This window comes from Salvelinus fontinalis, chromosome 3 (genome assembly GCF_029448725.1).
Source record: "Salvelinus fontinalis isolate EN_2023a chromosome 3, ASM2944872v1, whole genome shotgun sequence".
Taxonomy (NCBI): domain Eukaryota; kingdom Metazoa; phylum Chordata; class Actinopteri; order Salmoniformes; family Salmonidae; genus Salvelinus; species Salvelinus fontinalis.
In genome coordinates this window covers 37,584,190-37,607,530 of record NC_074667.1, presented here as the reverse complement: position 1 = coordinate 37,607,530, position 23,341 = coordinate 37,584,190, and the positions used below count along the sequence as shown (strand labels likewise).

The 23,341-nt window shown below is 42.0% G+C and overlaps 1 protein-coding gene across 6 annotated transcripts in view; it reads left to right on the top strand.

Annotated features, from left to right (window-relative positions):
• LOC129846970 (sodium channel protein type 8 subunit alpha-like) overlaps nucleotides 1-21,487 on the top strand; it is a 116,728-nt gene extending 95,241 nt beyond the window's left edge. For all 6 annotated transcript variants that reach the window (XM_055914799.1, XM_055914801.1, XM_055914798.1 and 3 more), the window contains 6 exons: nucleotides 11,701-11,985; nucleotides 13,060-13,113; nucleotides 13,298-13,435; nucleotides 15,165-15,269; nucleotides 15,456-15,726; nucleotides 16,089-21,487. In XM_055914799.1, coding sequence (XP_055770774.1) covers nucleotides 11,701-11,985; nucleotides 13,060-13,113; nucleotides 13,298-13,435; nucleotides 15,165-15,269; nucleotides 15,456-15,726; nucleotides 16,089-17,251 — 2,016 coding nt within the window. In that variant the 3' untranslated portion in view covers nucleotides 17,252-21,487. The remainder of the gene's footprint in view (nucleotides 1-11,700; nucleotides 11,986-13,059; nucleotides 13,114-13,297; nucleotides 13,436-15,164; nucleotides 15,270-15,455; nucleotides 15,727-16,088) is intronic.
• The last annotated feature ends 1,854 nt before the right edge of the window (nucleotides 21,488-23,341 follow it).

Here is a 23,341-nt window from a genome sequence, read left to right as displayed (position 1 = left end):
GTTCCGTGTTGGAACATTATTCTCTCATTCTTTGAGTAAACTGTCGGACTATACTCATCTCTGTGTCCTGCGCCTGACTCCACCTTTCTGCATTTCACCAACACCCTCACAGCAACTGATATATTAAGAAAGCAATGATTATCTCAAATATGGATTGTAAGGAATTTCAGGTTAATTGTAATGATAAAATGTTGATCGGTAAAATGGCAATATGTTGCAAAGCTGCCTCATCAAAATGTCAAAACAGAGTAGAGATGTAGAACTTGTGAAAGAAAACTGGAGAATGAAATCACTCATCCCATATGAATGGTACGTCATTTTTTAACTGAAATTGGCAAGCTATTGTACTTAATTTAGAGCCTTCACTTCTACTATCGAGGGCTTTCAAGCAAGAGATCCTCCCTGTACCCTGTTCCGTCAACTACTGTTTCACGTGTCTCACTCTAACCTTCCGATGTAACACAGGACTTACAAGAATCACCCCAGAAAACCTAACCCCATTGGCCCCATGTGGGTATTCAGCACGGGCTAGCCCACACCAAGCCAACAAAGGCTAACCCACATGAATCCCACACCAGTCCGACATCACAGAGTTTTCAAACCCAGACTCCCAACAGGACGATATTTTGACAGACCAGACCGAGGTTTGGGATGTCAATGAAAAAAGTGAAAAATGTGACCTTAGTTGTGATTTTCTTTAAAATAAATGTAAGTATTACAGTAGCTGAATATGTAATTACTCCAACCTTGTGAAAGTGACAAAATTACACGTTTTAATTTTGATCAAAAACAACTTCATATCGAAGGAGTGTCTTTGATTTCACGGCCTGCACATGCCCAATTCGGTGCGACACAACTGTTAGACGCAATGACTTGTTTCAGCACATGAGCTCAGCTAGCTAACGTCGCCATGACATCGTCTACAAGTATGATCAGGGATTTATATTGCAGAAGCAGTTTCTGGGGTTATTCATACTAAACCATCTTTGCTGACATGGGCTAGCCATCACCAGCCCAACACAGGCTAGCCCACACCAATCCCACACAGCCAAACACAGGCTATCCTACACCAACCTAACACAGGCTAGCCCACACCAAGTCCACATCAACACAACACAGAACAGCCTACACCAACCTAACATAGGCTTACCCACAACAAACCCACACCAGCCCAGCATGGGCTTTCCCACACCAAGCCCACACCAGCCCGTGTGCACACCATTGCCACAAATCTTCGAATGAGCCCCCGCCTCTTTATTATGAAGCAGGGCTAGCCTGTGTTGGGTTGGTGATGGCTGACCCACAGTAGCCCAACATGGGCCAGCCCACACCAAGTCCAACTTGGGCCTGCCCACACTAAGTCCAGCATGGGCTAGCCCACACCAGCTTCTTCATAACATATAGGAGGAGGAATATTAGAATATTTGTGGGCGTGGTTTGCAAACAGTTATTTTTGTGCAACCGTAACTGAGAGTGTTGTTCCAGTTTAAAGGGTGTGTTGTGTGATGCTCAAAATAAGGCATGTTAAGAAGTCTTTAAAATAATAAGACATTAAAGAAACATTATCTAAGTGCATGGGGAATACAAGTAATTTATCAGATTTTCTAGTAAAATGTAGGTATGATAGTGACAACTTGGTTGTCAACAATGTAATATGTTTGCTAAATACCTTAAAGGTTGGAAAATTATAGAATATTTTATTTAAGTAAATAAGTTCGATTTTAATAAATAAAAAATAAATTATTGGGGCCACTTTCCTTGGGGGCAATGTGGAGCTCATCGGCTCAATTTGGGCAGCCTACATGGGACCAATATTTTAGCCGGCATTGGGCACACATCGTGCCTATGTGGGCATGTTGGCTTGTACAAGTTTCTATTGAGTACAATTATAGAAAACTGAATGTGTAAACCGAGCATTTGGGCAGGGATTATTTGTTGAAGCCTTGGCACGTGAGACCCCTACACCAAGTGAGACTCATAGTAACATTTCTCACAGCTTAATATGCCGCAGTTTGTTATTGGTTTATAACTTCACGTAGTATCATCAGTCAATTTCCTGTGATGGATTTTACCACTACTGGTTGTTATTCTTTGAAATGTTGGTCTTGTCTCCTCTCCAACTTGTAATTCATACACAATCTCCCCAACCAGCTCTGTCTACTGATCTCCCCACCTCCCTAGTTATGTCATGTCACCAGAGTTTGGTGAAATACACTACATGACCAAAAGTATGTGCATACCTGCTCGTCAAACATCTCATTCAAAATCATGGGTTTTAATATGGAGTTGGTCCCCCCTTTGGTGCTATAACAGCCTCCACTCTTCTGGGAAGGCTTTCCACTAAATGTTGGAACATTGTTGCGGGGACTTGCTTCCATTCAGCCACAAAAGCATTAGTGAGGTCAGACACTGATCTAGGGCGATTAGTCCTGGCTCGCAGTTGGCGTTCCAATTCATCCCAAAGGTGTTTGATGGGGTTGAGGTCAGGGCTCTGTGCAGGCCAGTCAAGTTCTTTCACACCGATCTCGACAAACCATTTCTGTATGGACTCGCTTTGTGCACAGAGGCAATGTCATGCAGGAAAGGGCCTTCCCCAAACTGTTTCCACAAGGTTGGAGCACAGAATCGTCTAAATCAAATCAAATCAAATGTATTTATATAGCCCTTCTTACATCAGCTGATATCTCAAAGTGCTGTACAGTAACCCAGCCTAAAACCCCAAACAGCAAGCAATGCAGGTGTAGAATGTCATTGTATGCTGTAGCGTTAAGATTTCCCTTCACTGCAACTAAGGAACCTGAACCATGAAAAACAGCCCCAGACCATTATTCCTCCTCCACCAAACTTTACAGTTGGCACTATGCATTAGGGCAGGTAGCGTTCTCCTGGCATCCGCCAAACCCAGATTTGTCCGTCAGACTGCCACATGGTGAAGTGTGATTCATCACGCCAGAGAACGCGTTTCCACTACTCAAGAGTCCAATGGCGGCGAGCTTTACACCACTCCAGCTGAAGCTTGGCATTGCACATGGTGGTCTTAGGCTAGTGTGCGGCTGCTCGGCCATGGAAACCCATTTCATGAAGCTCCCGACAAACAGTTCTTGTGCTGATGTTACTTCCAGAGGCAGTTTGGAACTCGGGAGGGAGTGTTGCAACCGAGGAGGAGAGACTATTTTACGTGCTACGCGCTTCAGCACTAGGCGGTCCCGTTCCGTGAGCTTGTGTGGCATACCATTTCGCTGCTGAGCCGTTGTTGCACCTAGACGTCTCCACTTCACAATAAAAGCACTTAAAGTTGTCTGGGGCAGCTCTAGTAAGGCCTAAATTTGACAATACTGACTTGTTGGAAGGGTGGCATCATATGACAGTGCCACGTTGAAACTCACTGAGCTCTTCAGTAAGGCCATTCTACTGCCAATGTTTGTCTATGGAGATTGCATGGCTGTGTGCTCGATTTTATACACCTGCCAGCAACGGGTATTGCTGAAATAGCTAAATCCAGTAATTTGAAGGGGTGTCCACATACTTTTGTATATATCTCAGAATTAACCATCTGTAAATAACAATGTGAAGCGAAGACCAAGAAACGCAGCTCTTATTCCTGTCCCTTGATGTCAACTTCTACGTTTTATAGTCTCTATTCAAACCGTATCCCGGAAGTTCTGCTTTACAGCGTGATTTCAATTTAAAGGCAATATTCGCGCATTAGCGGAAACTGCATTATTTGTTGATTTGTTTATTTTTGATCCCCATTAGCTTTTGCAGAAGCAGCAGCTACTATTCCAGGGGTGCACAAAAAAGACAAACCATTACAAGTAACAAAACACTGATACACTGATAGACAAGGACAGTCAGACAAATAAAAAATACAATGATATGCAAACAATACAACAACAAAAATGACAAACAATACGACTAAAAATGTATTTGTGCGTTAGTGTGTCTGTGTGTGCGTGTGTGTGCGTGTGCGTGTCCCCTCACAGTCCCTGCCGTTCCACTTGCGGTAAACGCTGCATATGTCGTATCAATCGGAAATGACCTTTTCATTTTTATCCTGCAATCTGTAAATCTTCAGCGATACAGACTGAATAGAGCCCTAAACCTCCATAATACAGGATCATTCTGCTATTATTTGACTGATAATGTCTGAAACATTTACTCCATGTAACATGCATGTCATACACATACACCAGAGAACCATGTTTCCCTTCTTGGCAACAGCAGTCGACAATAATAGAAAAACAGAACAACAACCACTGACAATAGTAGTAGTTTATTCATTTTTTTACACTCACTTATTGATAAGGTACACTTATAACATCTTCAAGGCCTTGTTATGAAGAGGGAACCAGGTCCATCACATTATTATGATGTACATTTAGTGAGGTTTACTCCCTAGTCTACTCATCAAGGTAACTAAATAGGTGTAGTTATTGAGGTCATTTGCCATAATCACTACACATTCTGAGGGAAACCTTCAGCAAAGTCCACTCTGACTGTCTTGTCAAGGTGGGAACATGGCTCTGTAAATGAGCCTGTATGACTGTGCATGCCAGGCTCAGCTCAGCCCTCTAAGAGCTTCTGGATGTCCTGCATTAAAACATCACATGTACATCGCCGGAGCATTACACTGTGTGCTACTGCTGACACCGCCACCGCTTATCTGTGTATGACGGGGGGACGGGGGGAAGATAAAGGCATGGTTTGGGGAGAAGTGGAAGTGTCAGCTGCTTTCCATTGTACTGCTGTTGTGACAGATTGGCCAGACGTTCTATGACTGAGATATGTGGATAGGCCTACTCTCTTAGAATTGGAGGACTCGAGGAACCCTGGAGATCCTCAAAGAACCATGGAGTTCCTAAAGAAACCATTGCTAGTCAATGGTTCATATTTGCACCTATGGTTATTTGAGGGGTTCTTGGAAGAGGAAGGAAGGAACCCAGAACCAGAGGCATGGCTGAGTAGGGGCATGGCTTTCAGATAGATATTTTTAGACCACCCGTTAGAGTGTATGTAATTCCAATTAATCTGTTCTATTGTCATCACATGTTAAGGTGGAGCACTGACAGTTTTGTAACATCAATTAGGCTTAGAGAGGTCCCTTAAGAGCCTATGCAAATCCTGAAGTTGAAGTAGTTACCACTTTATTACTTTATGTAATCACCAATGTTAAGAAAAAAATGTTGGGACTTGTTTACATTTTTCACATTACATCATATATCATAAATAAACTGTCAAATGTCAAAAACTTTCAGGAACTAAATATATATAACTAACAGTTTGAAAGCAATTAGAGTTAATAAAGATCAGTTGTGAGGGTTGGGATGGGTCCTTAAAAAAATAAATATCATCCTGTTCCGCAACCTGTTGGCCCGCAGAGGAGCCTCTCCCCAGGCGCCTCGGCACAACCAGCCCATTCAAGTCACCAGGACCGTGTGTGCATGTGCGACATCCCAACCTCGGGTCACTGCAGCCTGTATTGCCGCGCCGGACACACCAGGATGGACCTTGGCACTGGCTCGGCCAAGCAGAACAGACCAAACTGCGCAAGATGTTGGGGCAATGAAACCATTAACTTACATTAACTTACCCTGCGCAGTAGATGATAAATGAGCTATAGACAATCCACATGTGAGAACACCCATTCAACAGCCAATACTCTGGTTATCAAAGTACAGTGCTGCCTGAGGGTCTGACCCCCATCTACTTCTTTGCCTGAAATGGGATCCCTAGTCAGTTGTTCAGCTGAAATGTGTCTTCCGCATTTAACCCCTCTGAATCAGAGAGGTGCAGGGGGCTGCCTTAATCAACATCCACGTCTTCGGCTCCCGGGGAACAGTGGGTTAACTGCCTTGCTCAGGGGCAGAACTATATATTTTACCTTGTCAGCTCAGGGATTCGATCCAGCAACCTTCTGGTTACTGGCCCAATGCTCTAACCACTAAAATACCTGCCGCCACGGCATCAAACACAGACTGTGAATCCCAAACCACTCCCTACTAACTCGATCGGAGTACCCTCCGTTGTCATGTGTTGCTGACACAAGAGAGTGGCGATGGGATCAATAAACCCATCAACTTCGGGACACACTCCTGACTTGAATGATGCAATTCATGTTCCATTTAAAAAAAATAAAACAAGCATGAAATTCAAATGAACAAATTCCCTCTGTTGTTTTACAAGATATAGCCTAAACTTGAGTAACAGTTAAACATTTAATTTGGGAGATATTTCATCTGTTACGCGTCAAGTCTCGAAATCAGACAAACAAATTCATGTGACATATAATTAGGCACGCCTCTCCATTCTTTTGTATTAAATTGTGCAAACTCCAAACATATTGCAGTGCATGTCAGAATAGCACTTTGCTCTGTTGCCTGCAGCCTTGCTGGCTCAGTCGATGTGGATATCCGATGGTCTAATTAGCCCTTACACCCTCGATAATTTTCACTCCCTCAGCTTTGGGACACTTGTACAAATGGCTTGAAGCATTTGAACTCGTAAATGGAGGGCCGAGGGGTGAGGGGAAGGGGATGATTTGGGATTCAGACAGATTTTTATTTTTTTTAGAAATCACACAAATGGCAACAATACTTTTTCAAGGGTTAGTGTTGGGTTTGGCTCTGGCTGCCTGTCTCTGGACTTGTTCAACATCGCATCACTATCAGTCTTACAATCACAGTCAAAAGCTGAACTTTCACTGCCATTACTGCTACCACTGCACATTTCTGGGCTGTCTGGCAGGACTGCAACGGGGGAGGGGGGGGGGGTCTCCTACCTCCTCTTCCCCTCCTCAGGGTGTGCCCCCAGCCAGAGAGCCAATTGGCTCCAGTGGCGGGAAAGTCAAACTGGAAGGGGCAACGGTTTCCTTTGGCAGGAATTTGAAACTTCCATCTCTTCCCCTTTAATCAGCACACTAACTGCTGCACTCCCTGCCTCCATTTCCTTACCTGCACCTTCACCACTTCCTCAACAATGACCAACCCCTGCTCAGTACTCGCAATACGGGGGCTGCTTGGGGGCCATTTCTATAGAGATGAGTCACCTCCACAGAGATCGCACGTTCTGTGATACTGGTACTCCAAAAAGGAGTGGCCCAGTCCTCTGCACACCACCTGCTGGCAAATCTCATCTAGGTGCACCTGCTCGCCATACTTACTACATAAATTCGGTTGGCCCTGATTAGGGAAGAATAAAAATTCCCTAATTACAAAATACAATTACAAAATACCATTAAGATCCATGTGTCAAAATAAACTACAAAATACTTGTATTTAGAAAATTATTTAATTAGAATACTTGTATTTTAAAATACAGAAATACATTTGCAAGTAGCCAGCCCGAACAGCAAAAACATTCTCGGTTACAAAAATATTTTACTTGCTATGACATGTTGTTTATCTACCTTGGTTAAAAGTTAATTTGTGGAATTTCTTTCCTTCTTAATGCATTTGTGCCAATCAGTTGTGCTGTGACAAGGTAGCGGTGGTATACAGAAGATAGCCCTATTTAGTAAAAGACCAAGTGCATACTATGACAAGAACAGCTCAAATAAACAAAGAGAAACGACAGTCCATCTTTACTTTAAGACATGAAGGTAAGTTACTCAGGATAATGTCAAGAACTTGAATGCTTGAATGCTTCTTCAAGTGCAGTTGAAAAAACCATCAAGCGCTATGATGAAACTGGCTCTCATGAGGACTGCCACAGGAAAGGAATACCCAGAGTTACCTCTGCTGCAGAGGATAAGTTCATTAGAGTTACCAGCCTAAGTTACCAGCCTAAGAAATTGCAGCCCAAATAAATGCATCAATGTTCAAGTAACAGACACATCTCAACATCAACTGTTCAGAGAAGACTGCGTGAATCAAGCCTTCGTGGTTGAATGTCTGCAAAGAAACCACTACTAAAGGACACTATTAAGAAGAAGAGACTTACTTGGACCAAGAAACACGAGCAATGGACATTAGACCGGTGTAAATCTGTCCTTTGGTCTGATGAGTCCAAATTTGCGATTTTTGGTTCCAACTGCCGTGTCTTTGTGAGACGCAGAGTGGGGAAACGGATGATCTCTGTATGTGTAGTTCCCACCGTGAAGCATGGAGGAGGTGGTGTGATGGTGTGGGGGTAATTTGCTGGTGACACAGTCTGTGATTCATTTAGAATTCAAGGCACACTTAACCAGCATGGCTACCACAGCATTCTGCAGCGATACGCCATCCCATCTGGTTTGCGCATAGTGGGACAATCATTTGTTTTTCAACAGGACAATGACCCAACACACCTCCAGGCTGTGTAAGGGCTATTTGACCAAGAAGGACAGTGATGGAGTGCTGCATCAGTTGATCTGGCCTCCACAATCACCCAACCTCAACCCAATTGAGATGGGTTGGAAAGAGTTGTACCACCAGAGCAGATGCAGAAGGATTGGGTCCCTATTCAGAATCAGGCAGCGTGCATACAATCCACCACTTCTGAGTGTATTACTTGCTAACGTTTAGTCTGTGGACAATAAAGTAGACGAGTTCAGGGAGAGGATCCCCTCCAGAGAAATATCAGGGACTGTAACATACTCTGTTTTACAGAATCATGGTTTTCTCTGGATATATTGTCCCCGTCCATTCAGCCAGTGGGCTTCTCCGTCCATCGTGTCGATAGGAAGAAAGAACTCTGGGGGGAAAAAGAAAGGCGGTGGGGAATTGTTTCATGATTAACAACTGCTGGCGTGATTGTGGTAACGTACAGGAACTCAAGTCCTTTTGTTCTCCCGATCTGGAATATCTCAACATCAAATGCTGAACATGGACGTGTACAAACACACCAGCTACGACCTCCGTAAGGCAATCAAAGAGGCAAAACAACAGTACAGGTACAAAGTGGATGCCCAATTAAACGGCTCTGACATAAGAAGTGGCAGGGACTCCAGACAATCATCGATTATAAAGGGAAAACCAGCCACGTCGTGGACACAGACGCCTCGCTTCAGGACGAGCTAAACACCTTCTTCACCCGCTTTGAGGAAAACAGAGCCATCAACACGGTCCCCAACGCTCACAAGGACTGTGTGCTCTCATTCTCCGTGGCCGACGTGAGTTAGTCATTTAAGCGTGTTAACTCTCGCAGGGCTGCCGGCTCAGACGATATCCCAATCCATGTCTTCAGAGAATGTTCAGACCAGCTGGCTGGAGTGTTTACTGACATTAAATCTCTCCATATCTCAGTCTGTTGTTCCCACTTGCTTCAAGATGTCCACCATTGTTCCTGCACCCAAGAAAGTGACGGTAACTTAGCTAAACTAAACTTCTGTCATCATGAAGTGCTTTGAGAGGCTAGTTAAGGACCATATAATCTTCACCTTACCTGACACCCTAGACCCACTACAATTCACATATCGGCCCAACAGATCCACGGACAACACAATCATCCTATCCCGCCTGGACAAGAGAGATACATATTTAAGAATGCTGTTCATTGACTACAGCTCAGCCTTCAACACCATAGTGCCCTCCAAGCTTATCACTAAGCTCATGGCCCTGGGCCTGAACCTTTCCCTGTGCAACTGGGTCCTAGACCCCAAGTGGTGAAGGTAGGCAACAACACCTCTTCCGCACTGATCCTCAACACAGGGGCCCCACAGGGGTCTATGCTCAGCCCCCTCCTGTACTCCCTGTTCACTCATGACTGCATGTCCCCGCACATCTCCAACACAATCATCAAGTTTGCTGATGACACAACAGTGGTAGGCCTGATTACCAACAACTATGAGACAGCCTACAGGGGGGAGGTGAGAGCCCGGGCAGAGGCGTGCCAGGAAAATAACCTCTCCCTCAACATCAACAAAACAAAGGAGCTGATCATGGACTACAGGAGACAGCAGAGAGAGCACGCCCCCATCCACAGGGCCGCAGTGGAGAGGATCAAAAGCTTCAAGTTCCTCTGAAATGGTCCCTTCACACAGACAGCGTGGTGAAGGCGCAACAGCACCTCTTCAACCTCAGGAGGCTGCAGAAGTTTGACTTGGCCCCAAAGACCCTCACAAACTTCTACAGACGCACCATTGAGAGTATCCTGTCAGGCTGTATCACAGCCTGGTACGGCAATTGCACCTACCACAATCGCATGGCTCTCCAGAGGGTGGTGCGGTCAGCCCAATGCATGACCGGGGGCACCTTACCTGCCCCACAGGACATATACAGCACCCAGTTTCACAGAAAGGGCAAGAAGATCAAGTTGGACCTCGGACACCCGAGCCACAGCCTGTCCACCCCGCTACTATCTAGAAGGCGAAGACAGTACAGGTCCATCAAAGCTGGGACTGAGAGATAGCTTCTATCTCTAAGCTATCAGACAGTTAAACAGTTACCACTAGCCGGCATCCGCCCAGTAGCCTGCTCTGAACCTTAGTCACTGTTCTAGCTGGCTACCACCCGGTACTCTACCCTGCACCTTAGAGACTGCTGCCCGATGTACATAGAGTCATTGAACACTATGTACAATGACATCACTTTAATTATGTTTACATAAGGTTTCACCCACTTTCTATTTATATACTTTATAAAAGACAAGCATTTCGGTGCACCTGCGTTAACATCTGCATATGCGACCAATAAACGTTGATTTGAAACCAACACCACCCACAGCTAAGCAAGCTAGCAGGCTAACAAACAGCCACAGCTGCCACCAATTATCTACTTAAACAAGGGCTAAAGGGGACAAAAGGAAGAGAAAGTAAAGAAAATGTGTATGCTAACTGCCAGCTGCTAGCAGGCCCAAACTGAAGGTTAACCAGCTAGCTAGCTAGCTAGCTAACAGACTAAACAAGCTCAGAGCTAACAAACAATTGCTATACTAGACTACCCAATAAGTAGAAGCAATCTAGAAACAAAAACTGAGAAAACCAGGAAGTACAGAGAAAGGAGCCTGACAGTCACTCCACCTGGTTGCAAAAAACAAGAAGAAAACAAAGGTAAATCTGAATATATATTAAGTAAATATTAATATTATATTAGAATATGTAATATACATAGATTTTCAATGAAAGATGAAGTACAAACTTAACACGATCAACAAGTATAACATTTACTCTAATGGGTGACCACAAATAACTACCTGAAAGCCACGCCTCCAATAAGCCACGTCTCCAATCTTATAATAGTCTGCCACCTCTTCAATATTTTTTTTAAAAGGTTCAAAATTGAACCCTTCTGATCAAAAAAAGGTTCCGGTTTGAACCTTTACACAGGGATTTCTCAAAGACCCTTTTCTGAGGGGTTCCTCGAGGAACCTTTTTGACCTGGAAATAAGCCACGTCTCGGCATGGTAGTTTTTAAAACCCCAAAATGTCCTTCCAGGCATCTTTACTTCAAAGAGTCTATATTATCTGCATACACATTAAAGGCTTCAAATAGGTACACCTGATTTATGCAAAAATGGGGCCTCAATCCCATTATTCACTGTGCTTTGCCCAAGTAAACATCATTGGTGATCAGTTGCATATGATATTGTAGAGTAATAGCAACACATAAGGAAATAGTCAAGATAAAAAGATATAAGGCGATAGTCAAGATAAACCAAACTGATGTGCAACTCAAATAAGGTATATGACCATTATCTCTGAGAGGGAGTGGGTTTATGTTTGTATGTCTGTATATGTGTGAGTTGTATCTCATGCTGCTCCTGTTTCCCTGGTCCCGTGTGTAGGTGGTGGTGAATGCCTTGGTGGGAGCCATCCCCTCCATTATGAATGTGCTGCTGGTGTGCCTCATCTTCTGGCTCATCTTCAGTATCATGGGGGTCAACCTGTTTGCAGGGAAGTATTACTACTGCTTCAACGAGACCTCAGAGGAGTACTTTAAACCGGACGTTGTCAACAACAAGACAGAGTGCTTTGCACTAATCAACGCAAATTACAGTGAGGTCAGATGGAAGAATGTCAAGATTAACTTTGACAATGTGGCTGCAGGATACCTGGCACTTCTACAAGTGGTAAGTACAAGGTCTTTCCTATTGTCGTGTATCTGACTTCTTTAATGTGATGACAAGCTATTTTATGAAAGCGATTACCTAACATTTGATTGATTACGTGATTGAATTAAACCATGCAACAATTAACTCGTTAATAACCTGGGGCACCACGGAAGAGTTAGTTTATATAGAGTGGCTATCTCCCAAATCTTTTATATCAATAGCAGTCAATCAGTCATTAATTATTCTTTACCTTCTATCAGTCTCATCTGAACGTCATAAAAGTCTTGGTTATCTTTACCGACCCAGCCTTTACTATGAATCATCCATACACAAATTGTTTCAATTATTTATTTACTATCTAATTAAACAATTACAGAATATACAATACATAATAACATTATACAGTAAATACCATCCCTAGTGGACTAAACAAAAACAGTTTGGTTATAACATGATAGATTCAGAGAGGAAGCCTCATAACTGAGGAACCTATATAAACAGAGTTAGGGTAATGTGGCTGTATTGTCTTTCATGAGGTCACAAACATGAAACACAACGGACCGGGTCGTAGCTGGCTTCTCCACCGACCGTTTACACATTCTCCAAAATAGGAATTGTTCAATTCTCAAATTCTGGGATGTAGTAGAATTGGGCGGTAGAGTCCCTTTGTCTTACTGTGAAACTCTCTCTCTATACTGCATGGTCAATGAGAGAAGTGTCTCTGCACAGAATTTATGACTGGGTGTTAAAGTCATAACGCTGGAGAGGGGGGGTCACATCTCTGCTAGAGGGCTAGCGTCATGACACTATTGATGTTCTGACTTTTCACTCCTTTGGCTCCTCCCACTTTGGAGAAGGTCAAAGTTGAACGGTACTTAGACTGCAGAAGTCAATAATCATATTTTTTCAGTCATTGGCTTCCTACTGTACCTCTATGTCCATCATCTTGTAATTTTCCTCCTTCCTTTTCAACACCTCATCCTAATTTCCCCTAATTCCCCCCCTAATTTCCCCTAAACTTAACCTTCATTCTTATTCCTCACTTTTCTTTCCCCCTTTTTCTCACAACTCTATATATCCCCTTTCTCACAGGCCACGTTTAAAGGCTGGATGGACATAATGTATGCCGCCATTGATTCTCGGAAGGTAAGCCTGACACTTGAGGTTTGTCTCCCTTTTGTTTGGTGGTTGGTATTGTGTGAACAGATGTAACATATTCCAGAAGAACCTACCAATACTAACTTGTTTGGAAAGGGACTTTTGAACCCACAAAGGGGAATGTAATGAGGGAGAGTTTGGAGCTTGAATGTGTTTTTCCTGTTCTCTGTAGGTGGAGGATCAGCCGATCTATGAAGACAACATCTATATGTATATCTACTTTGTTGCCTTCATCATCTTTGGCTCTTTCTTTACCCTCAATCTCTTCATTGGTGTCATCATTGACAACTTTAACCAGCAAAAGAAAAAGATAAGACCTATTTTTCTTATTCAAGTTTCAAGTTTTAATGTCACATGCACAAGTACAGTGAAATGCCTTTCTTGCAAACTCAAAACCCAACAATGAAATAATCAATGACAATGTATTACTAGAAAAAACACATGAAATAAGAACAAGAAATATGAAGGCCTCCCGAGTGGCGCAGTGGTCTAAGGCTGTGCCACTAGAGATCCTGGTTTGATCCAGGCTCTGTCACAGCCGGCCGCGACCGGGAGACCCATGGGGCGGCGCACAATTGGCCCAGCGTAGTCCGGGCTAGGGGAGGGTTTGGCCGGCAGGGATGCCCTTGTTCCATCGCGCTCTAGCGACTGTTGCGGGCCGACATGGTCGCCAGGTATACAGTGTTTCTTCTGACACATCGGTGTGTCTGGCTTCTGGGTTAAGCAGGCAGTGTTTCGGAGGACGCACAGCTGTTGCCTCTCCCTAGTCCGTATGGGAGTTGCAGCGATGAGACAAGACTGTAACTACCAATTGAATACCATGAAATTGGGGAGAAAAAGGGTATAAAGAAATATGAAATATGTAAGTAAGCATACTATATACAGGAAATATTTTTCAAAAGTCAGTTCCAATACCATATTTATAATGTGCAGGAATGCTGTAGTGATGGCGGTAGATTATGTAAGGGGACTAGGCAATAGGATATAAGATAAAGTAGCAGCAATGCTTTTTCACAAACATTTCGCTACACTCGCATTAACATCTGCTAACCATGTGTATGTGACCAATAAAATTTGATTTGATTTGATTGCATACTATGTGAGTGGGTGTGCATAAATGTATGTGCATATTATGTGTGAGCAAGAAAATTCCTTGGACCTTAATAAGATAAAACTATACTGAAAAAAAATATAAATGCAACATGCAACAATTTCAAAGAGAGGAAATCAGTCATTTGAAATAAACTCATTAGGCCCAAATCTATGAATTTCACAGATATGCGTCTGTTGGACACAGATACCTTTAAAATAATGGGCCTCCATATGGGCGCAGGATTTCGTCACGGTATCTCTGTGCTTTCAAACTGCCATCGAAAAAATGCAATTGGGTTCGTTGTCCATAGCTTATGCCTGCCCATACCATATCCCCACCTCTGTCATTGGGCACTCTGTTCACAATGTTGACATCAGCAAAATGCTATCACACATGACACCATACACGTGGCCTAGGTTGTGAGGCCGGTTGGACGTACTGCTAAATTCTCTAAAATGAAATTGGAAGCGGCTTATGTTAGAGAAATTAACATTAAATTATCTGGAAACAGCTCTGGTGGACATTCCTGCAGTCACCATGCCAATTGAACACTCCCTCAAAACCTGAAACATCTGTGGCGTTGTGTGATAAATCTGCACATTTTAGAGTGGCCTTTTATTGTCCTCAGCACAAAATGCATCAGCGTAATGATCATGCTGTTTAATCAGCTTCTTGATATGCCACACCTGTCATGTGAATGGATTATCTTGGCAAAGGAGAAATGCTCACTAACGAGGATGTAAACAAATTTGTATGCAACATTTGAGAGAAATAAGCTTTTTGTGCGTATGGAACATTTCTGGGATATTTTATTTCAGCTCATGAAACATGGGACCAACACTTTACATGTTGCATTTATATTTTTGTTGAGTGTAGATTAAGAACAAGTTCCCACATTATTTGGCTCAACAAGGTTGTAACCAGATGTTTCCTTGTGTCCCTTTACTTTGGAGGTCAGGATATATTCATGACAGAGGAGCAGAAGAAATACCACACTGCCATGAAAAAACTTGGCTCAAAAAAACCACAAAAACCTATACCAAGACCATTGGTGAGTCTCTTCCTTTTACCCAAGGGCTACTTTGGGGGAGGCGTAAATTAGGCGTGTTGAAAACGAAACTTTACTAGCAAACAGACCTTCCAGAATGTCCCCTTACCAAATGTGCCTCGCTTTAATTTGTTAAACCTACTAACGTTTCTTTATCCATCCTCCATTCTTTTCTCTATTTTCTCTCAGAATAACTTTCAGGGCCTGGTATTTGACTTCGTAACGCAGCAGGTGTTTGATATATCTATTATGATGTTGATCTGCCTCAACATGGTGACCATGATGGTGGAGACGGACGATCAGTCAGAAGAAACTGACAATATCCTCTACTGGGTCAACTTTGTCTTCATTGTTATTTTTACTACTGAGTTTGTGTTAAAGCTCTTTGCCCTTCGCCACTACTACTTCACCATTGGGTGGAACATCTTTGACGTGGTTGTGGTCATTCTCTCAATTGTTGGTCAGTAGTGATTTCATCCCTTTCCTCCTACATGCAGTTGCCTATTCTTATATGCCTGGTATTTATGTGCTAGAACCTGAATTGCTGTTTTAATTCAAAGTACTAGAAATGGGTTGCTTTATTTTCTATCAAAAATCATGTGTCTAGAAGTATCACATTATTATGAAATTTGAGGCCTGGGAAAGTGAAATTATGTCTTAACATCTCCCCCTAGTGGCCTACCAGTCACAGGACAGTTTGTATTATTATTATTAGAAAAATATATGTATGACAGAATGTTGTGGTTTTAAGGAAACATACATATATCAACAATCATAAATTTCTCCATATCCTCTTCTTTCTCTGTGTGCTTCTCTATCCAGGCATGTTCCTCGCAGATATCATTGAGAAGTACTTTGTCTCTCCAACCCTCTTCAGGGTGATCCGACTGGCCCGAATCGGCAGAATCCTGCGTCTGATCAAAGGGGCCAAGGGCATTCGGACTTTACTGTTTGCTCTGATGATGTCACTTCCTGCTCTGTTCAACATCGGGTTGTTGCTCTTCCTGGTTATGTTCATCTTCTCTATCTTTGGCATGTCTAACTTTGGCTATGTCAAGCATGGGGCAGGAATCGACGACATGTACAACTTTGAGACATTTGGCAACAGCATGATCTGCCTGTTTATGATCACCACATCTGCCGGCTGGGACGGTTTGTTGTTACCCATCCTCAACTACCCCCCAGACTGTGACCCACAACTGGAGAACCCAGGTGCACCAAATACGGGCGACTGCGGCAACCCCTCGGTTGGGATTTTCTTTTTTGTCATGTATATTATCGTTTCCTTCCTAATCGTGGTCAACATGTACATTGCCATCATCCTTGAGAACTTTGGCGTTGCAACTGAAGAGAGTGCCGACCCGCTCAGCGAAGACGACTTCACGACCTTCTACGAAATATGGGAGAAGTTCGACCCAGACGCCTCGCAGTTCATCACCTATGGCAAGCTTGGTGACTTTGCAGACTACCTCGAGCACCCGCTCCGTGTTCCAAAGCCCAACACCATAGAGCTGATCTCCATGGACTTGCCCATGGTGAGCGGGGACCGGATCCACTGCCTCGACATTCTGTTTGCATTCACCAAACGGGTACTAGGCGATACCGGAGAGCTGGACATGCTAAGGGATCAAATGGAACAACGCTTTATTGCGGCGAACCCGTCCAAAGTGTCTTACGAGCCTATTACTACTACTCTGAGGCGCAAGCAGGAGGACGTGTCGGCCAAAATCATACAGCAGGCCTACCGAAACTACCTTGCTAGACGCGGCTTCAAACGCAAGCGCAGACCTGCCAGTAACAATAATGTGAAGAATGGGGGGACGAATCCAGAAAAGGAAAAGAAGGAGGGTACGCCCTCCACTGCCTCTCTCCCCTCCTATGACAGTGTAACCAAACCTGACAAGGAAAAACAGGATGAGAATGAAGGAAAGGGAGGGAAGAAGGAGGCCAGAAACCAAAAAGCCGTCAGGGAATCTAAGTGTTAGAATATCGGAATAATAATAACAGTAATAATTATTATAATAATATAACTTCAAGCAAAGTGAGAGGAAACCATCTAATCCACAAATGTACAGATTATTTCATTTGCAAGTAAGAAAAATAATAATATTAATAATTTTGTTTACAGACTTCATACTATTGATGCAGAGGGAAGCAGCTCAGTCTCTTACAGCTTGAAGACACTTGAACTTGATTTAATCTAAAAAGTATACTGTCTGACATTGTTGCATCTAGACTACTGATCTTAACAAAAGGGAATGAAAAACAGACAAAATATGGAAGAAATGTCTTTGTTTGCAAAAGGGCAGATAGTGGAATAGACATAAGGAACAGAACTCTTCACTAAGAGGAATGAATGAGAAACGCTGATAAGGGATTTAATGTGTGGGATTCCCGCCAGCAATGGATTCCCATGGAAATACAGTGCTATGCAGGAAAAACATGGAAATACTGCTTGACTTGAAGAATCATCTTCCAAAAGCAGCCAGAAGGGCCTCTGTATCATTTAATTTAGACATTCATGGAGAACATTTATGGACATTATCACTCTGTATGAACAAACAGAAGAACGGCTGAGAAGAGAAAAACAAAGACCCAGAGTAGCCTAATGTAAGTTTTTTTTATTTGGTTTGTTAATGCTGAATATACTTGTATCTCCACATAATTTGAGTGGCAAAAAAAGCAAAAAGGTACAAAACAAAAACAACAAACATTTTCACTTAACTCTTCTTCTCATTCTATCTTTGTTATATCCACATCAAAAGGCTTTTTCTACACGGGCTTTCACATCGATTGGTTAAGGGGCTGTTTATTAAGGAGTCATCTTGGGCCAAGGGCTTACATTTACTCAGTCCGATTTCCAAACAAATACATAAATAATTGTGCTTGTTCAGTGCATAGTAAATACTTGCATGATGGCATGTTTTGATCAGAAATCTTGCATGAATAATCATAGTCCACAAGACACTAATACTCAGACCACAACAGTGGCTCGATTATAGGTTTGAGGTTGTCCACTGTCAAAAATTCAAAGTTAGAAGTAAATCATTAGTATTATGATGAGAAACTTTGTGTCGAATGAATAGCAACATTGTGGATTTTATGCAAACTAATTGTATTGCTGCTATGGGATGCAGAAGAGATGGGATTGGATGTCTGTGTGTATCATTGAGTGTATTTGGTGGATTGTTTTAAGAGAAAAAAATTATTATGTAAATCTTAAAAATCTTATATTTATAATTTGTATGCAGAAATATCACTTACCTAATTGACCATGCCATCTGCCTTTGTTTTTGTGTTGGATGAGGGCATTGTGGGAGTGTCTACGTTGGTAGGGAATTGACAGGTGTAGCAAGCTAGTTTTGATTTCAGATTTTTCTCTAAGGCCAATTTAGACTGTTCTACAAGGTTTGAGTGAGGAAAGAATGTTGTATTTTTGTTTCCAATAACTGCTGTGTTTTATTTCTTTACCATGTGCTGATTCATTTGTACATGTTGTGATGGTTTACTAGTCTATATAATTTTAACATGTATTTTCAGCCATAACTATGAGGGAATTAATATTGGGCTAGGAAATTAGAGAGAAATACAAATTGGTGTATAGGGTTAATTATACGAGGAGAAGCCAAAGAGACCTGCCTTGTTACTCATTGTCACCCTTTGTCCTTGGAATGGGAGTGGGTGAACAGTGCCCCCCTGATACCTATTCTGTTCTTCGCTGTCATTGTTAGACGGAGAGACCCTAGAAATATACGCAATGCTTGAAGAGTTCACCCCTTTATCTCAGGAGATATTACAGATGTATTATAATGAGCTCTGCAACTAATTGCAAGTGAATGTGATGATGAGAGTATTTATGAAAACGCATTTTCCTGTGATTTTGTGTGATATTATGCCACGCTGTTGGACAATGGTCTCAGCTGGCAATAGCTCGGGCAGCCAGTCTGTCAGAGGCCATACGAGCTTCCTTAAAAAAACATTTAGAAATATAGGGCAAGAAGCATCTCTTTGAAACGGCAACATTTTGCTCGCTTGTAAGGGCAGCATTTGTATAGGTAGCGGATTATATTTGTGGTTGTGTAGCTTTGGACTTAGGTCAGGTCTGAATAAAATATAACAATAATACTGCTCACCCCAATAGCAATCAGAGGTACTTAGGAAACACTGTGAGGAGATGTCATGAGAGGTAATATGGATTTGTTTGTTTGAGCAGCACACTAAATTCTGTCAGAGGCAAACAGTATGTGAGCAATGTAGAGTAGGCCCCACAATACAATATTTGTGAAAAATGTGCTCCAAAACCCCTCATCAGCCATTCACTCCACTTGCGTAGAAAGCATACCACGTAACAAATACCAAATAATGAACAGAGCAGACCCCAAGAAGAGTCACTGCTGCCTTGGCAACAGCTAAAGGGGATCCTAATAAAATACTAAAGGTACTACACCCAAGCTTTTTCACTTTCTGGTGTGCAGTGATGTCACTTCCTATTAATGAATAAATCCCCTTCTCAAGTTCTATAGTCCAGTTGCTGCATGAGAGCTCCAAAATCATTGTGGGTGTTAACTTGAACCAAATAAAACAATGAATGACAAGCATAAAAGCTACTGCCTTCCATTTTTCTCCATGCCCATCAAGGATATACATGTATAGATGTGTAAACAGAACAAATAAAAAATATTACATACATGCATTTGAAAAAAATCTATAAAAAATTCATCTACAGTTGTAAATGGCACAAATTGCTGAAAAATAACGAATGAACTTTTTAATAGACTATAAATAATGTAATATATCATTTTATTTTATGCGTGCATGCATGCGCCGTTTTTTGTAAATAAAGAAATACTTACAAAATGACTGCTATTAATCTAATAAGAAATATGATACCCATAAATAGAATGGCTTCCAGCTGACACACTTTGTCACACTTGTTAGACTGTGACACATTTGTTAGATGGAGTAGATTTTTGGAGTCACTTTTCACATTAAAGAAGGAAGTAACTAAACAAATCGAAATTAAATAGCAAAGACTTTATGAAAATCTATATATAAATTAATACATATATAGAGCTATACTACATACATAGTTCTAATATTAGAACTATGTGCTCAATTCTCTCTTCCACTCCTTGTATTAAGGACAATGCAGTACCACAGACAGTAATAGCTCACATTTAATTTTTGTGTGCAATATGTTCAGTGAATGACCAAAACTCTGGACTGTCCAAGATCTCAATGTACTGGGGACCAGCATAAAATGCATGGTATTGTACTGGCTGCTTGCTGAGGATTGTGTAGCCTGCGTTGGTGAGAGGATTGCACTACCAGCACACCCTTTTGTACATGTGTGAAGATGTCTTGCCCACAACTTCATCTATCTCTTCCCACTGAATATAAACACACATACACATACGTACTGTACTGTACACACACACTGTCTATCCTGAGACAAGCTGGTGCTGGCCGGTCAGTATGCCCCAGTATCCTGAGCCTCAGGTCGCCTAGTGTGACAGCTTTTTGCTCGTTTTAGCACTGACCTTCCTCCATGTTCACCCTAAACACACACCAGTGCCGTTTGGATTTCACATTTCATTTGGTTGTTATTTTCTTAACGATGTATCTGATCATTTCAAGTTTTATTGTCTTTGTTGTCTGTGTTTGTTTCTAGGTGCAATATCTCTTAATGGCATGTGCCTTTTAGCTGCCTATTTAGACTTTAATTATTTATTTTAAAGAGGATCTCCAAACCCATGGGTTTAGCAAATCAAAATGAAGCACGACGAAAACCATGGATTGACAAAAATATTCAAAAATAACCAATAAACTCGGAAACAACATCACCTAGACTAGATCAACTGAATTAACATCATATAGAGTCATCTAGTACAAATGCTCTCTCTGTATTCTGTTCAATGATCATTTAGCTGGTAAGAGAGCTTGCCTTCTGTTTTAGACTTGGGTTCAATTCTGATGTGGATTTATGAATTGATTTATGTAGCATTTATTTTTTTAGCATGACAGATCTTTTATTTAGCATTTTTTGCAGATTTCTTTTTTTTTTTAAAGCTTTTTGACTGTCGTTATCTCTTGCCACTAATACAGTCAGAGAAAGGACCGTGTGTTGCACAATCACTTGGGACTTTAAGTGAGAATCAGTGAAAGATTGTCTTCATTTGAGCACGAATCTATTCCCAAACAATAAAGCAGCCTTCCAGTTATGCTTCATAGTGGTGTCTTTTTTTCTAGAATGTAATGAAATATAATTTATTTTACATAGGGGGGAAACTTTTCATCAAAGACTTTAAAGGTCCAATGCAGCCAATTTTATCTCAATATCAAATCATCTCTGGGGAAAAATGGAAGGACCTTGTTGTGGTTGTTTTCACTTAAAATTGAAAAAATAAAATCACAGTATTATTCCAAACTCATAGTGTGGAAATATACACTGCTCAAAAAAATAAAGGGAACACTTAAACAACACAATGTAACTCCAAGTCAATCACACTTCTGTGAAATCAAACTGTCCACTTAGGAAGCAACACTGATTGACAATAAATTTCACATGCTGTTGTGCAAATGGAATAGACAAAAGGTGGAAATTATAGGCAATTAGCAAGACACCCCCAAAAAAGGAGTGATTCTGCAGGTGGTGATCACAGACCACTTCTCAGTTCCTATGCTTCCTGGCTGATGTTTTGGTCACTTTTGAATGCTGGCGGTGCTTTCACTCTAGTGGTAGCATGAGACGGAGTCTACAACCCACACAAGTGGCTCAGGTAGTGCAGTTCATCCAGGATGGCACATCAATGCGAGCTGTGGCAAAAAGGTTTGCTGTGTCTGTCAGCGTAGTGTCCAGAGCATGGAGGCGCTACCAGGAGACAGGCCAGTTATTGTCAATCAGTGTTGCTTCCTAAGTGGACAGTTTGATTTCACAGAAGTGTGATTGACTTGGAGTTATATTGTGTTGTTTAAGTGTTCCCTTTATTTTTTTGAGCAGTGTATATAAAACACAAGAAAATCATGATTTTGACTGCACTGGGCCTTCAAAATAATATCACTGTATTGAACGTTGAGCTGCAAAGTAAGAGCTCGGTATGAAGTAAAGAAGACCACTAGCACAATCCAACGTATAGAAATGATAAAATAGCATTTAGGCAACACCAGAACATTATAATCAAAATCAAATCAAATGTTACTTGTCACATGCTTCGTAGACAACAGGTGTAAAGCCTAGTCATTTGAATCTGATATCACAGCAAGGTCAGTGGTGGATCTTGTCTACAAGAATCTAACCACTAACTGGCCATACCTTTATTAAAAGGAAAGTACCTCAAGTAGCACAGCATGTGTGGTGTGCTGTGTGGTGCAGTAGCGTGAACTGAGATGAGGGTGTGTGTGTTTTAAAGTAGCCCACTGAATGAGTGATGAGAGGGAAGTAAAGAGGGCGGGGGTAAAAACGACACTGCAGTGCAGATAGACGAATGCAGTGGCCTGGGCTGAGTCAGCAGCAGCCTGCTCTCAATAGACTTCTGTATACCTCACTCGCTCTCACTCCCACAGCCTACTGCACACAGGGGGAGGGGGTTGGAAGTAAGAGAGAAAAAGTACATGAGAAGTTGGAAGATGGAGAGAGGGGAGATGTTGGAATTTATTTATGTGACAAATGTAGGCTATGTATTTCAATGTCAAAATTACCTGGGAATATGTAAACTACAGTAGTAGTAGTAAACCATACTCACAAACAGATACATTTTGTAATAGATATAATATATATAATGCTAGTTTAACATGCCAGATATATAATAGTGGTATTTATTCACCTCTGTGACCGTTTCCTCCTCCCTATCCTTCTCCCCTCCCCCATCCATCTATTCTTGTCTTCCATTCTTTTATTAAATAGAAAACCTAACCAGCAGCTGGAGTGGATCGGGGAGGGGTCGGGAGTTAAGAGATCGAGGGCCCATAAATCACAAAATTAGACAATATTCTGTAGGGGAGCAGAAGGATGAGTGCATGCACATGAGTGTGTCGATGCCTCCTAAATGGTACCCAATCCCCTATATAGTGCCCTT